We start from the raw sequence: 17073 nt of genomic DNA on the forward strand, positions 1-17073 counted from the left end.
AAGAAGCATGCTTGCATTTCGAATTATTAAAAGCTTTTCTGATTTTGCAGTAAACAACAGGTCATATTTCATCCATCATCGACATTTTCATTTAGATTCTGATATTAGCCGTTGCAAAGACCAATTTATGGGTAACCCACAAGTTTCAAAAACCTCGTCTCTCACTCTCCCTCTTCACTACTGAGTAAGCCTGTATAATAAACAAAACCCGAAAGCGGTTCATTATGTTCGGCATTTCGTACGGAGAGCTCTTCCTCATAATCGGCGCCACTGCTGCTCTTGTTGGACCAAAGGATCTGCCAATAATCGCAAGAACTGCCGGCAGATTAGCCGGTCGGGCCATTGGGTACGTTCAATTAGCTCGTGGCCAATTCGATAACGTTATGCAACAATCTCAAGCTCGGCAGGTACATTATTTGGTTTTTGTATGATTTTATTTAATTGTGTTTTATATAGAAATATGAAATATTTTATTAGAATTCTTGGGCATATGTAATTATGAATATAGCTATGGCAACTATTTGGAGACGATTCTTAATATTGGTCATTCACTTTACCCTTCTAGGTGACGAAAGAACTTCAAGATGCAATGCAACAACTGGATGCAATCCGTCATGAAATTCGAAGCGTATCTCTTATTAATCCTGGGCCTATGACTCGAAAGCTGATGGAGAATCTTCCACAGCCAACTCCTAACCATAGCGGTAACATATTCTGTCTTGACATTGGACTTCGGGCTACTTATGTAAAGTTTGCTTTGTGTATTTCTCTTGATTTAATTTCCTGTGCTTCCTTGTTTGTAGATGACAGTTCATTAAAGAAAAGTGAAGAAGAGCAAAAGGCAACAGATGATGTGGCAAAGGTGTTTGAATCTTCTTCATTTTGTTTACCCCATTAATTTTGTTCCTTACAGAAAAGCCTGTTTTGCATCGTCTTAATTCCTTTATATGGACCTTTCTCAGAATTATAGTTTGAAGCCCTCTGGGCCATTACATTTACACAGCCAAGCAACTGCTTATGCAAGACTTGCTGAATCTGAAGCTGTGAAGAGTGGTTCTTTGAAGAGAAGTGCAGATCAAGAAAATTTTAATCTTGAAGCTGGTTTTACTGTTCTTCCCGTTTCAGCTGAAAGTACTGCCATGCTTCCAAATCGCAAGGGTAACCACAATTCTTAAAAATTATTTTCTCGTTATTATACATTGGCTTTTTTTATATTTCCTTGTTTTGGTCAATGCCATTTCTTATTTAATGTCCTAACCTGAAACAAATGAAATCTGTGTGGGACTTGAAAATAAGGCTTCCATTTTAGTGATATCACATTAAATTGCTGAGTTATTAACAAAAAAATCTGAGTCTTATTTTCTTTTTTCCGATAATGTTTTATTTACCTCTTATAATTGGTGCATAGTTTTGATATTTGGTTTTTACCACATGTTGTAATTGAAATCTTGTTGGAAGATGCATGAACTTTTGATGCAATCACCAGAATTATATGAGTTAATAAGATGAAAGATGGTTTTGGAATTTTATGGTGCTGTCTATGATTCTGATCCTTCAAACAATTTAAAAGTGCTTTTGTCTTTGCAGCTTGGCTAGTACTTGAAATATGACCATTTTCACTCTGCTAATCTGTCCTTTGTTCAATTTTATTGCACTTGCAAGTATAAGAAAACCATGCTAGCTGCTAAGGCTTGAATCTGATGTTACTCTATTTAGTCAGATCATGCCGCTTTAGCATTAAAAGATGAAAGAAGAATTGTTCCATTGCAACAAGCTAAGTCTGTCCTACAATTAGTTTAGGTAATCACATTGTGTTAATGTCTTAATGTTTTGTTGTAAATGAACCTTATAGGAATAATTTGACTTTTATTATGTGACTGTTTAAAAGAATTTGTCACTAGTTTGCAGTTATACGATCTCCCCTTTAAGGGCATAATTTAAAATAACTAGCTGGTGGATGTGGTTGTAGATGGTGCAAAAGGATCAGACATTTTGTTAGAAGCTGTACTGGAATCAGAGGTAGCAAATAATGCAAAAGATTTCTTTTCTCAGCCTGAAAATCAGATAAAAAGAGAATGAAAAGGTAGATCTCTTTACTCGTTGTCCATTTCTGCCTCCATTCTTCATGATTCAGCATTCCTGTAAAATGGAAAATGTAAAAAGAAATAGCTACATGCTAAATTTATGCAAAGAAGTACATATATTTCAGATATTTGGAGCCTTATTGTAGTTTTGCAAGCAGTTTTTGGCACTGATGTAAAAGTTCACTTTGTTGTAGAAGCAACAATGGTCTTATTTTTTCTCTTGGGTTGCATGTCAGTGGTGCATTGTTTGGGAAATGTCTTGTATGCATGAACAACTCCGAAGTTTAGTCAAGCTGTTTCTGCATAAAAGCACAATCAACATTTGTTTCTCCTGTTTTCTGCCTGTCAAAATGTGAGTTGCTGAAGGAGCCTTTTTTTCACATTGTTGGTTTAACTATTTTTTGAATTTGTTAATGCAGAAACCATGCGATGTTTAACCTAAATGACCTAGTTGATTAGCTTATGAGAATTCAAGTCCTGTGATTCAACAAGATCAACTAGGTTTTTTGCTGTATGTACTTGTTCGGTTAGTAAATCTTCACCCTTGTTTTCTGAATTGGGTCTGGAAAATAGTTAACTGCACTATATTGCTGGGAATTATTTTAATAATTGCATGTCCACCTTTGTGCTGAATGTTATGCTTGCGCATTTGATTGATGTAACTGTCAGCTTTCAAATTTATAGTCACATGATGAAGATTAAATTCGAGAAATCCCAGAGAAACCCATATCCTCTTCCCTTGTTTGTTTGAGTAGTGTCAAGAGCTATTTTTTTGAGATATTTTTTTTCCTAATTTTTTTTTGACAAGTTAGAAAGCATTTTTGTCCACCCCAATCGTTTGGATTTTAGATGCCCCATAGATGGTGCTTGTGCTTGAATCCATCATTTGCTTCTGTTTCTCTTTGCTTTCTTTTCTAGGGCTGCCTCAAAAAAATTCTTTCATGATATCAATTGCAATAGCTTTTTGGTGTTTTGGTTGGATGCTTTGGAGTTTACTTATTCCTTGTGTATGTGAGTTAAAAGCATTAGAGATTTAAAGCATTACAGATTTACTATTATCTGTGAAACCAGAAATACTGCACATGTCCTATCTATTTTAAATGATTTTTATGCATTATTCATTGGGCGGTAAAGGATGAACATAAACATTGTATCATGCTGCAGTTGAGATTAAAATACTACTCATTTAAAGATGAGTTGCTTCACTGTAGCTGAAGAAATAGAGATGACCTCATCAATATATTTTCCAAATGTTTTGTTGAACAATGCACACTGACCTTCGAGTTAAACCAATCCTATCTAACATCCTGTGTCTTTTGAAATACCACCTCCATCTATCCTTCAGGACTCATGGGAGCTACCATCATACGACCACAAGTTTGGTCTAGTTGATCTGCTATTATGAGTGTCATCACAAAGTAATCCAAGTTTGGACTTGATCTTGTACTTTTCAAGGGTAATCTCCAAGATTTAACCGTTCACGCTGCACCCAGCGGCCTTCATTGTTTCTCACCAGCCCTTTGTTCTCATGTTGTTGCCAGTTTGGCGGGACCAGGAGATGGTCCTTCAAAAAGTCAGCTTGCTTGTTAACCAATGCAATATCCCTTCCACTGGTAAGCACAAATCTTTGGCCCTTTCCTTGGTACCTGTTCAATAGGAAACAAAGGTAATGACTTAATGATTAATCCTTATGTCATGTTTTTTGCTGAGCAGAGTATATTGTGATGAAAGAATTAGAATAAAAAACATAAAGAGGTTTTAGAAATTGTAGGTCCTGAACTTGAGAATTGCCGCAACCACTGAGCATGCCTAAAAGATTGGATAGATGGGTCCAAATTTGGCAAATTTGTTTTGATGTAGTCTTATTGATGACTCTGTAAAGTATCATTTATGATAAAGAGTTGACAAAAAAAATTGAAAATGATTAGATATACCAAAATGTAGTACTTTCCTGTCATAGTTAATAACTTTTGAGGAGCATTTGGAACTGTTTTGATAAACTGCATAGCTGCTTCTTGATGAAATTTACATTCTAACTGAGGGCCCTTAAAATGGTTCATGCTATTTCCAAGTCTTAACTTGGTTCGTTGATGGGATTTGTCTACTAAAGAAAAATATACTAACCCGTCAAGTAGATGAAGATGGGCTTCCAAGTTATGGTAGCATGCCAAATCGTTTGTCTCTTTCAAGAAGGGGGAGCTCTTGTGATCCAGAGTAAGTTCCGCCCCAACATGTGAGTAAAACCACAGTGATGCCTCACCTAGCTTACGGAGCATGGGTGGTATGTGTTCATTGAGAAATAACCCTGGTGCCTCAGGTATCTTGTCGTGAATATTTACCACTCTCAGTACTTTTACCCCAAGTTGTGCTAACCTCTCCTTAAACCGTGTATTCCCAACACGTGGCCCTGCAAAGGAGAAAACACATATAGGGACTGCCTGCCCATCATCCATGACATCTACCCCAGTCTCAGCTATGTCATATGCACTTAGTATTGCTAATGCACTCCCTAGGCTGTGACCTGTGATTGTGATGCTCAAGTTCTCATTCTGGTACTGACTTACTAGTCTCCTGACTTCTTCTAAAACATGCTCTCTTGCCGAGCGCTTGCAAATTTGACTACTTTGATCCTTGTTGGTATAGAGATTGAGGAACCCAGACTCAACTTTGACCCTGGGATCCGGACAGGGGATCTTTTTCAATGTAATGGGCCTTAGAAAATACATGAAGTCAGCTATCCACTCCAGCTTTGTCTTTGTGCCCCGCCAAGCAATGGTTATGTCCCTTCGTCCTAGATGTGCTGACATTTCATCATTGGAAACTGCAATATACCCAATCCAATTTGCTGTGTGACTCCATGCATCAGGTCGGAGTGATCTCTGGAAAATGTTTGGGAGATTTATGTTGTATGTGGCATGAATGTAAGAGTTTACCTGATACCCATGCTGTGTCATGCCAAGACACTCAAAAAACTCACTTGGTGCATATTTACAACAGCCACAATACTTGGAGAATGGTTCAAAATCGAAGGCATCATAACAAGCTTGTACCATTTCCCCATACCGTATTAGCTCAGATCGCAAGAGGGGATCCAGGGGGTCTAGCATACCATCCCAATCATCCACACCATGGATATCACGCCAAATGTCTGCTAACTTCCTCTCAGGTTCTTTAGGTATTGTAATTTCTTCATTATTGTCTTTTGCTTCCTTTATGTCAAGCTCTGCTACAGTGCAGTAGTCTTCTTGGGACAAAGCAATAACTTCTCTACATTTTTGTTGTCTATCTTCTCTTCTTGCCAGCCTTCGAAATGGTACTTGACCTCCTGTAATTGGAGTTGGAACATGATACTTGAGTGGAAAGGTCTTTTGCATGTGTATGTTGTAGGGGAAGATTATTTTGGTTAGAGGGATAGCCATTGATTTTTGTTTCAGAGCAGCTTAAGCTGGTGGTGGGAGTAATGAGATGAGTAGGCACGATTGGAGATTTAGGTGGGGAAGATAAAATGTTGTGTATAAGATATCCAATGACTAATCATGAAGACTTGTATGTGAACTTGAAGCTAGATTTCATATCCATACTTCTTAATCATGAAGACTTTCGAGTATTTTATGGCTATATTTAACTACTTAGGAAAACAATTGTTATTCATTGTTTTGAGCTGGCACATTATTGTTGTGACATCTAAATGCCAGTTACTTTCATGCTGAAGTATACTTTCATACTGAAGTAATTTTTGAGTTTTCTTAATTGAGGCATCAATTCTTGAATACAACATGCTGTTTTATTTTTTCAGTAAAAGAGTAGCTGTTTGAGTTGTTCAAACTTTTACTTTTTATTTTAGTTATTAGGTCTTGTTTTACCAAGTTCCCATGTCACTCTTAATGATTTAGTTGCTAGAGACAAAAAAAATGCAGGTGTTTTCTATCTCTCTGTCTTTGAGAATTGTTTTTATTTTTTATTTTCTTTTTTATTATTATTATTTTTTTTTTTTTTGGGTACTCGTAGAGACTGATAAAGCTCTTTAAACTAACAACACATCAAACTTATATTAGAATATTTCTACCCAAACTGGTTTCTTTTCCCATGTCTGGAGATTATTTGAATACCCGAAACAAAGTTAGATCCAGTATCCAAATAAAAATTCTATTGTACCACATAATTAGGTTAAGGGGAGACTTTTAAAGTTTAATTGCCTTGATGAAGTCTTTGAATTTCACTGGTTCCTTGTATAACAATGTAGAGTATTTTCTTGGTAGTCTTCGGCATGTCCAACAGATGACGAAGACAAGCTTGGCGCCTTATTGGTCAACTTTGATACTGAGTTGACTTTGGTTTGAGTAAAGCCATGATTGAATACGAATTTAGAGTTGATTTTTTTCCCCAATAATTATTCTCTCTTTTGGGCCAAATCAAACGGCGAGTTCTCACTGTTATTCTCCAGCTTGCTTGCGAATCCAGTTGTGTGAGATGCAAGATGAGACATGCTTTTCTAGCTCGTGCAAATAAAATGATGCAAGTGCATGCTTTATAAAGTTGAAACTACCAAAGTTTTGGGCTTTGTATGGGCCCGTCTACGTCTTCGAATAATCGGCGATTGTGATGTCGATTTTATTAATAAGAGTAATGATACAGTCACAAACTCTTGTACAAACTTATTTTGTACAAACTGATATGGCATGATAAGATTGATTGAATTAAATATCACTTGGCCTACATGATTTGTTTTTATTAATTTATATTTTCATTTAACCAATGAATTAATACCACGTCAGTTTGTACAAAATAAATTTATATAAGAATTTGTGGCTGTATCATTACTCTATTAATAAAACTCATTGACGAAATTAACATTGATTTTAAGACTCCACAAGGCAAATCTAGGATTCATCAAATTGCAAGCCTTTTAACACTGGCGGAAAAATATCCTATAAAAATAAGATGCTAGAGAAAATTCTTAAATAGTTTATTTTAACCTCTCATTTTTTCACCAGCAAATTGAACTGGGGTTAAAAGAAAAGAACAGAAGAACCGTCGACGCTTAATCTTTACAAGACGTGAGGTGTAAAAAGTTCTCATTTTTATTGTATTTCTCAAAAAGGTCAAAAAGTGTAAATACGGAAGGAAGGGGTTTAGTAAGTTTTGAGGGGTTTTAATGGAACAACTCCCAAGTCATATCCGAGTTGGGCATCAACAAATTTTTCGGCATCAACAATTAATGATTTCAGTAGACACTTGTGACCGGTAATGAAGAGTCTTTCTTTCTTTCTTTCTTGCTTTCTTTTTTCTTTTCTTTTTGTAACTAATCGTTGTCAATTAAAATCATCTTAACTTCTAAATAAAGTTAAAAGTGTTTACCGAATACATACAAGCAACAACAGTGCTTCTAAAACACAAATCATACAATGGGAAATATCAAAATGGACAGCCGTAGACTCTTTTGGACGAAACAGAGCACTACAAATTAAATTCAATCATGGTGGGAACATGATCACTGAATTGATACACAGCTCACATGCAATGGAAAGCATCTAATGGAGACAATATTACTGACTTTTCGTTTGATAATTACAATGAGATATTGCCATCATCCCCTTCCTAACCCCATAGAGCTAGGTTTATTTATTAAAAACAAAACTGGTTACCTTCCTCGATCATTCCAATGCGTATATTAATCTATTTGTTAATTATAATATGAAGTCCCCAAGTTGTGAATATAATTTACCTTCATTAAATATGGAACATGAGGCTGCCACACCACAAGATCCGAGAAAAAAACTATAAATATTATGCATAAAAAGAAAAGAAAGAGGCCGGGGTATTGGGCATTATATAATTATTAATTGATTTGGCCTAAATTAAATGTTAGTGATCCCATAAAATTGATATTAAAAATTCCAACCACATTCACTCAACACCCTACATTCACCAGTCAATTTTGAAATTTAACTTTGCTTATCCCAATCCCAATTTCGTAAACCAATGGCCATGAATGCAGGCCCCATCGACATGCACATGGCCTTGTTCCCCATCGAAATTAATAATAACAAGCAATAAGAAGCCTGTGATTATTATATTAATTGAGATTAATAGTACATGAATATGAAGAATCTTTCCCGGGGGAGAAAAAAAAAAAAAAAACAGGTAGCATTAATTAAAGTTTCAAAGGAATAAAACACACAACAACTATGACAGCAAAGGCAACTACAAATAACAAAAGTAGGTGATTTACTAAAACAAGAAAATTAGACGCTTCTGCCATTGAGCCATAAACAAGCCAGACAATAGGTTTGAGTTAATTGCTTCTTGTCCATTACAAGTGTCTAGACCTTTTTCGCATATTCTATATACGATCAAATAAAAATACAGACAATGAAACGCATCCACAGAAACACCCAAAGCTTGTTCAAACAATAATCTTGTGCAGGAGCCCATAAAATAGCTTAATTTTCCCTTTTGGTTTGTCTTTTGAGGACATGATGGATGACACCTTCAACAAGACCAACAAAGCCACGCATATATATTACTTTAGGTTCTGCTCTTGCACTTCTCCATTGCTCTTGGGGCTGAAAAATGATTCAATTAAATTTAATTTAGATGTTAGATGATCTTTTGCAATTAAGTTCGAGAATATATATCATTCAGGAAATTGTGTAAAAAAAAAAACGAAAACAAAAGAAAACATACCAAGCCCAATTGCTTCTGATCCTTTCATTATGCGCATACGCTTGCATGAATCAACAAACATCCTGTAAAGATCAAAGAATTTTGAAGGGTAAGTGACAACTTTATTTCATTACCCAGAAAGCTGCATAATAATATAATATTGAAAATAAGGAAATTTTCGTTGTTTGTTCAAGTAGTGCCAGCGTAGCAAGCTCTTTCTGCTGGATGATTATGTCCAATTATATCATGCTTTTTTTTTTTAATTTGCAAATATAATGCTTGTTAATTAATTTTAGGGTTTCTAGAGGAATAATAATAATAAACAAATAAAAACTTACTCCCAAGGAACATCACCCACGAGCATCCAGTCGCCATCCTTGTCTTCATAGGTTGGCACATAATCAGAGCTGTTTAAAAGATCCATCAACTTGCTCTCGTTCATAAAATCAATCATTCCTTGTGATCCATAATTACCTACAATTCACATATATATAACAAATTAACTAATGAATTTATAAAGATAATTAACATTACAAATTATATTGCATGCAACAAAAACTTACCCATGGTGAAGGAACTGAACATCTTGGCCAATGCATCAGAAAGCTCTTGGTAACTCTTATACGTCTTCAAATCCACTTTGCGAAGATATGGAGCCCCGTCCATGCAAACCTTCACAAATGCTGCCGTTTCAGCCATAGCATTCTTCCTATAGGATCGCACTGGTGGCCACCCCACAACTTGTGCCCTAAAATTAATCCAAATACATAGACATAATTTCGCTACACATTAGTTTATAATTTAACAATACCATATATAATATGGATAACAATAATATGAAAAATCACTTACTTATTGGCGGATGGCTTTGCGGGATCCTTATCATGATTCTTGTTGTTGGAAGGAGGATTCTTGAAATTTTCATTCAGATCCACTGACGATTCCTTAGACTGAAGATTGAGTTTCAAATCAATTACGGCAGTCTCACAGAAGCCTCTTTTGTTGCTAGCCTTTGGAGTTGGAGTTAATTCTAACGCAGCAGCTTCATCTTTTTTGTTGTTGCCACCGCCGGGCAATCCAAGGCAAAGTTCAGTCTCTTTGAAGTCCATTTTCAGGCCAATAGCTTCCATTCAAATTATCAAACAACTCCTTTACAGATTTTCTTTTTCGTTCTTTCTTTCTTTCTTTCTTTCTTTCTTCCTTCTTCTTGTAGTTATGTTGTTGCGCTGCAAGAGAAAGAGATCAGAGACCCCAATAATTAATATAACTGTGGGCTGTTGTGTTATCAGCTGCATGTGTATGCCGATGTCGTATCAATGTATCTGATTTATGATATGTCTGACACGTGGAAACACTTGGGGACGTTAATTTTGGAAGCTCTTACCAACCTGACGACGTTAGGAACGTGATTGGGTGTTTAGATTTCTCTAAAGGCTTGTGGCTATTTAGGAGCTATTTCATTGCTCTTGAGTACTTTATACTGTTCCCTCTTAGTCAAACAGCACATGCAAACCACTACACTAGGGCTGTGTTAAAACGTAATTAAGCACCTATTAATGCATTAGTCAAAATTTCATTATCGTTTAGTGTAGTTTTAAGTTTCTATATATCCAGTCGACTTTGGGGCTCTATATATTCCAATAGTTTGTCTTAATAACTCATCACATTCCTTTAGTCTGTAAAATACCTCCTCACGCCATTGCCCCTCGATTTTTACTCAATTTGGTACACTTCTGTAACCCACAATGGTGTTTTCCAAAATTTTATCAGTTATTTGAATTGGATGATATTATGCTTATTTAGTTAGCATACTTAGTTTGTATTTTATCTGATGTGTCATCAGTAGAAATTTACTATTTAAATTAAAAATTGTAAGACTTAATAATTATCTATCAATTGAACTAATCAGAGAGTGTCACATTATTTACCACATTAGTTAAGAATTGAGATAGAAATTAAGTATTCCAACTAAGTAAGTATAACATTATTTATATGAATTATCTAAATTCATTAGGGATAAACAAATCAAATTATGTAAAAAGTTGAGAAATGATGTGTTCATATTTTTAACAAACAATAAGAATGTAATGTGTTATTAAACCAAATTATAAAGATGCCAAGAGCATTCAGCCACTTACCCTCGACTTTGGATACTGTCTTTTTAATGTTTAAGCGTTTATACTTTTGTATTGGGAGAATTAATACTTTCATCATCTTACAGTTTCTTTGAGTTTTACCATTTACCCTCAATAGCTTTCATAATATTTTTTTATCTCTTGACAACAAATTTTGCCCAAAAAAAAATTATTGTTTTGTGGTTAAAATGAAATTTTCATGAAAGTTTTAACATTGAAGGTAACAAAGCATTATGAGAATTTAAAGGACAAGTGATAATCTTAAAAGGTGTAGGAGATAAGTGTCAAACTCACTTAATTCCATTTTTATCAATTTTACTTTATCATTATTGTTTCTTTTCTTTTCTGGCAATCTTTCATTTCAATCAATTGATGGGGTCCGTTTGGGCAATTTGGGAAGCAGATGCACTTAGCACGAACTACATCATGTACTAGTAATTGTATGCATGAATTTGTTCATTATTTATAATGATTTGATTCTTCCAGGAACCATCATCCACTTACGCACAAACTCACATGAACCAATAATTCACCCAATATAAAGCCTATTAATTGATTGACTGATCAGCTGTGCATCCCCATTGTAAAAATGAAATTAAACTAATAAATCACCCCTTACAAGTTAAAAATATTATCAACGACAAAGATTGATTCTTGAAGATAAGAGTCTTTGAAAATTGCAATTTAGAGCAAGATTGAGGCTAATTATGAGTAGCAATTCCCCTGCAGGACACATAAACATCAAAGAGAGAAGTAGTGATCAACATCACTCATTCTAAAATTTTATGAGGGCATGCATATGGTGATGACTTAGAGACAAGTCACATCCCTACAATAAGGAAACATCCCCAACCCTAGCTGTGTCCTTGCCCTGTCACCATCCCTCAACCCCATTCTTGCTTGTTTCTTTCTAACCTAACCTCTCTATTCATAATTATCCAATCTCATTTGTTTTCGAGCTCCTTCAGCCACATCTTCTCTTTTAACAAACTCATCGGTCATCCCCTATAAGAAACACACCCTTTTTGATCTTTTAAGCTTTTGGTGAAGTCCATTTCATATGAAAATACAAGAAACCCTATTTTCTCCATTTGGATGAATATGCACCCATTATAATTATATTAACCCTTTTATCTACTTATAGGCAAACTGACCGCCAATATATACCTTTTCATTTTTCACAATGAAGTGACCTAGCTTAGCCTTAGCCAGGCAAGAGGATTTTTTTTTAAGTGGTCCTGATCATGCCACAGAAGGTGAATCAAAATACCAAGCACATCCAGGTGGCAATGTGGTTATTTTCTGGCCACAGCATTTCACATGTTCGTATCAGAATTCAGAAGTGTACAAGCTAGATCATTTTTGCTGATCATGATCAGAGGAGAAAATCAATATCATACCTACCTTCTTCTTCTTCTTTTTAATATCTTCTCTTTTATACTTTACAGGGCTAGCTGCCATGTTTCTGATGTGGTCCTGTACAAGTATCTTATATAAGCCCATTGATATTTTTTAGAGGGTTCCTTTGGTCTGAGTACTCATTGTTTCCACATAGGAACTTAAATACTAGAAGTTTAAATAATGCATCACTTGAGCCCTTTGTAGTTACAGTTTGTTTCATTTCAGTCCTTGAGTAAGTTTGGCTGTCAGGGTGAGTTGGTGAAAAATCTTTTAACAAAAACGTTAAAATGAAATTTTGGATTAAGATTCTCTGCTAATATGAATTTCTCCCAAGTAAAAATCCATGTGTTGATTGGTGGTTAATAAATTTAAAATATGGAGAAGTTAAATCATATCCATATCCTATTACTACATGACATATGGCATGAGATTGTTAAAAGTTTAGAAGTGCTTAGATCAAAAAAAGATCATAATCTATGAAATTATATATTCGCCTACATATAAATCTATGTAGTGACTTAATGTTGTTTTTTTTCTCATCTAGTAATTTATTTTCTTAGTTATGTTAGAAATTTGACAGTTATTTAAGCAATCAAAACGCTTCATGTTTCTTTCTTTTATCACATTTATTCTCACCTTAACACACAGTCTCACCAATTTCAAATAATCTTCTGATTATTAATTACATTTATTTGCACTCTCAATTAATGTAAAATATTTCTCAAACAATCACATAAGTCTCCTCACTCTCAACATCCTTTTTTACCTTTAACATTTTCATAAATCAATTTTTCATGGTCGTTCCATAACCGCATGGCTCCTTTTAGAGAAATATAGGTGTACTACAATTACTTGATTAAAAAAAGTAACGTTATCACTTGCATTTATTAATACTTTAAACCATTTGATAATTCATACGCGTTACATATGCATTTCAATGTTAAGAGACAATACCAATTTAATTAGACTAAAAAGCTCTTATGTTGTTGTCTTCATTTACTGTCATATATGGTCAAAGAAGAAATTAGAAAACCTTAACTGATGCATTTTTAAAAATATCAAGGACTCAGATGAACATTTTTCTTCAAAATTTAAAGTGAACTTAGTAGTGCTTTTGATATATATTTGTCAAAGACTAAAAGAAAATCCGAAATATAACCGTAAAACTTATTTAAAGGCTTTAAAGTTTAACCCAAATAGACTATACTTGTAGTTCCATAGTTGCTGGCCTGCTTTTTCTCTATGTTCTGGCATATCAAAGGATTAGATCTGAAATTGATCCCTTAGGATACTTTTGGAGCTCGAGCAGACATGTCATATTAACTTACATTTCATTAATCAATTAACTACACAAATAATGATCACTAATCTAGTTTATTAACAAGCTAAAGCCGGTCCTACAAATGCAATATATGAGAATCTTCCCTGCAATAATATTATTCCAAATGTTGGTAGAATTTGGGACAATTGGTACCATTGGTGGGGGCTGACCATAGCACCCTTTGCTTAGAAAGTCTAGTTTTAAAATTAAACTGCAACTTCGCAAAAACCTAACCCCTTTTGATTCATTATCTTTTTATTTTTCCTAACATACGCGGTTTTTATTATAATTTTCTAATCATTAATTAATCTTTTCTTATCTAATATGCTTGCCAATATGAAAGATTTTGAAGTCAAATCATATTTTGTTTTATGGGTGGCAGCAGCTTGAGGTCATCAATGACAAATGCTTAGGATCAAAAGTGATTGCAATGCGCGAATTACAACTATCAAGCTGAAATCAAAGAGGATACCGAATCATGTTAAGTGGCTGACAAGAGTATCAACTAACTTTTTAAAAAGAGATTAGATGAATCAGTTTCTTGGTTATATGCATACCTTCTTACCAAATAAGATCAAACATTGATAAAAGTGCTTTACCTAATCTTTTGTTTTTTACTTTAATTTGTCTTTGAAAGAGTTTTATTAAAATTTGGCAGAATCAAGCGAAAGGTACATGTGGGTTCGTAAGAAAAGAGTACAAAATAGTATCTTGGGAAAAATAGCAAAATGCTTGTTATTTCACTAAATTAACGGAAACCCCCTAAAGTTTTAGAATACCTTTAACTTTTGAGTGTCAGTTTCTTTTATTGATCTTATTATTTTACCCTTAGTAGTCGTTTGATGTTGGGAATATGAACCTCCTTTAATTATTTAATTAGTTGAATAATTTTTTTAATCAAATGAATTGAAAATTTATGCGAAAAAAAATATTAGAAAAAGTAAGGGAATTGTCATCACTTTCCAATTAATTTCAAAATTTTCTGAATTAATTGAAGAATTAAATGCAAAATAAATATACATAATTTTTGTTAGAATAATAAGTGTGTTGTGTAGTTTTAACTTTTTATTCTCCAAAAAAAATTTCTGTGCGTGTGTGTGTGCGTAATGTTAATTTTACATTAAATTTTTTAATAAATTCTGAAAAATTTAGAATTTATTAAAAATTGTAATAATTCCCTTTTTATAATTTTAAATTTTAAATTATAATTAACTAAATAATTTAAGGTATATATATTCTCAATATCAAACAACAATTTAAGGGTAAAACAGCAATATCAATAAAAAAATTTGACACTCATGAGAATTTAAATATGTTTTAAAATATGAGAGGGGATTCAATTATTTTAGTCAAACAACTGAGGAATTTCACTTTTTTTCACCCATAGTATTTATATTATCAAAGCATTTAGCTGCCACGTTATTAAGAGATTGACTCCTAAAATGGAAATTGAGGATGTTGTTAGAAAAGGAAAAAGAGGATTTAAGGAGTAGCAAATGACTGTTCTCGATTTGAGATGTATCTTAATAGAAAGAAAAATGACATTATAATTCATAAGAATTACTCAAGTATAATTATGTTTGGCATAACAGTCTCACCCCACTAATGATATATTACATATGTTATTATACAATTTGGGGTGTCAATAACAAAAATGTTGAAGACAGAAAATTAGAAAATTTTAATGAATATTAGGGTAATTCAATTGATGATGATGTATTGAAAAAGTCATGATTTTTGAGGAATCAACCCCATGAAAATGCTATATACAAAACCCTGAAATAAATGATAAGATGACATATATCTTGGAATTGTTTGCAGGTGAAGAATAAATATGCAAGTAATGGTGTCAAATAATTTCAAAGTGGACGTCAAGGGTCACCATAATTAAAACTTAGATTATATGCTGATTGGCGTATGGTATGTCCTCCGCAGCCATAAAGAGCAATTTTTAATACAACTACCAGACTAAAATCATGTTTTATGTATAGAATAATAATTTCAATCTCAACAATAGAGTCACAGTTTAAGTTCCAAATGTCATATGTCATTTATTTATTGGATAGTGAACTTTATAATTGATGAAATTAATATTCTACAATTAATAGATAAAAACCGCATCAGTTAGGACTCAATTGTTAGGATTCCTAATATTACTCTTATGTATGAGGTACTTCCTAGACCATGCATAAAAATTGTGATTTTTTTTTATTTTTTGGTGGATTTTAAATTTTTCATTGGACTTTAAGGCTAGATAAGTCCCCGTCATAATTATAAAAGAGTGTTGATGTTTGTCCCGGGTCAAACCCCGAATATAAACAAAACGGTGTCGTTTTGTTTTGTTTTTTTCTTTTTTGCTTGTCCGTTTTCTTTTTTGCGTTGTTTTCTTTTTTTTTCTTTTTCGTTTCTTCGTTTCTTTTTCGTTTCTTCCATTCTTTTTCGTTTCTTCCATCCTCGACCGAGATCCACAGCAGAACGATATCCACAGCAGAACGCTTCATCCTCTTCGTCTTAAGTTGAACTGAAGAAATTGATTAACAAAGAACGTGCCCATTTAGTGAAGAACAAGACCAACAATAGCTGAGTTTCGACTGCGAAATTTGTCCTTGAAAACTGAGTTTCGGCTACTAAGCTTAGTTTCGTCGGAACAAGACCAACAGCAGCTGCGAAGTTTCGGCAGACCAAGATTAACATTGTGCTTGAAAGCTTGAATTTTTGAAGCTTGAATTTTTTTTTTCAGTACTATCTTCTTTGCAGCATTTTGTTTTTTGATTTTTTTTAATTTTTCCCTGCATTTTTACAACGTTGTAACATTGTAACATTGAATTTATTTTTTCAGTTCTCATATTCTTGATTTGTCTCATTTCCATTCTCATGTTTTGAGCAATAAGACCCCGAAAAGGAAGCCTAAAGATGGGTTACATTTGGAGGAGTTGGTGGTTTCTCCGATGTCACCTGAATTATCGGAGGGGAAGAAGAGAAAAAGGAAGGACTATAGCGAAGAGATGAGTGGTGATGTTGTGGTGACAAGGTCTAACGTGAAAACGCGGAGTGGCAAAGTTGAGAATTTGAAGAAGATGAGGGTTTATTATAAGAAAGTGGTGTATGATGAGGGTGAATTTGAGGTGGGAGATGATGTATATGTGAAGAGGAGAGAGGATGCAAGCTCGGATGAAGAGGATCCTGAGGTGGAGGAGTGTAGGATTTGTTTTAGAGCAGGGAGGAATGTTATGCTTGAGTGTGATGATTGCTTAGGTGGGTTTCATTTGAAGTGCTTGAAGCCGCCGTTGAAGGAGGTTCCTGAAGGTGAATTGGTTTGTGAATTTTGCGAGGCGAGGAAATTGGGGAAAAGATTGAGTTGCCTAAGCCTCCGGAGGGGAAGAAGAGGGTGAGGACAATGAGGGAGAAGCTCCTTTTGAGTGATTTGTGGGCTGCTAACATTCAAAGGTTTGGTCTCTTTTTAGAA

The 17073-nt window shown here is 34.2% G+C and overlaps 3 protein-coding genes across 17 annotated transcripts; 1 reads left to right on the forward strand and 2 right to left on the reverse strand.

The window, feature by feature from the left end:
- The first annotated feature begins 65 nt into the window (after positions 1-65).
- On the forward strand, positions 66-5834 carry LOC102613418 (hypothetical protein). 15 transcript variants are annotated; one of them, XR_008052418.1, is made up of 10 exons: positions 66-407; positions 566-704; positions 804-862; positions 963-1158; positions 1970-2083; positions 2504-2610; positions 3430-3540; positions 3626-3697; positions 4728-5259; positions 5387-5834. XR_008052418.1 is itself a non-coding variant. In XM_052435160.1 (6 exons), the coding sequence occupies exons 1-5, from the start codon at positions 225-227 to the stop codon at positions 2077-2079; spliced, it is 687 nt and encodes a 228-aa protein (XP_052291120.1). In that variant the 5' UTR covers positions 66-224; the 3' UTR covers positions 2080-2083; positions 2504-2717. The 15 variants fall into 15 exon arrangements, 2 of the variants coding, with proteins under 2 accessions (XP_052291120.1, XP_052291122.1); XR_008052420.1 differs by having other exon boundaries at positions 5082-5259; XR_008052415.1 differs by having other exon boundaries at positions 3430-5005; positions 5082-5259.
- Positions 3535-5503, reverse strand: LOC102614008 (phospholipase A1-Igamma2, chloroplastic-like). Its single transcript, XM_052444250.1, has 2 exons — positions 4209-5503; positions 3535-3730 (listed from the first exon to the last, which is right to left on the reverse strand). Exons 1-2 carry the CDS (start codon positions 5501-5503, stop codon positions 3535-3537), a joined length of 1491 nt encoding a protein of 496 aa, XP_052300210.1.
- Positions 5835-8121: 2287 nt separating the features above from the next.
- LOC102613119 (auxin-responsive protein IAA14) lies at positions 8122-10022 on the reverse strand. The gene is made up of 5 exons (XM_006489440.4): positions 9603-10022; positions 9314-9498; positions 9089-9224; positions 8772-8833; positions 8122-8650 (listed from the first exon to the last, which is right to left on the reverse strand). The coding sequence occupies exons 1-5, from the start codon at positions 9878-9880 to the stop codon at positions 8613-8615; spliced, it is 699 nt and encodes a 232-aa protein (XP_006489503.1). The 5' UTR covers positions 9881-10022; the 3' UTR covers positions 8122-8612.
- Between the last annotated feature and the right edge of the window lie 7051 nt (positions 10023-17073).

The sequence above is a fragment of the Citrus sinensis genome, chromosome 1 (genome assembly GCF_022201045.2).
Source record: "Citrus sinensis cultivar Valencia sweet orange chromosome 1, DVS_A1.0, whole genome shotgun sequence".
Classification (NCBI taxonomy): Eukaryota; Viridiplantae; Streptophyta; class Magnoliopsida; order Sapindales; family Rutaceae; genus Citrus; species Citrus sinensis.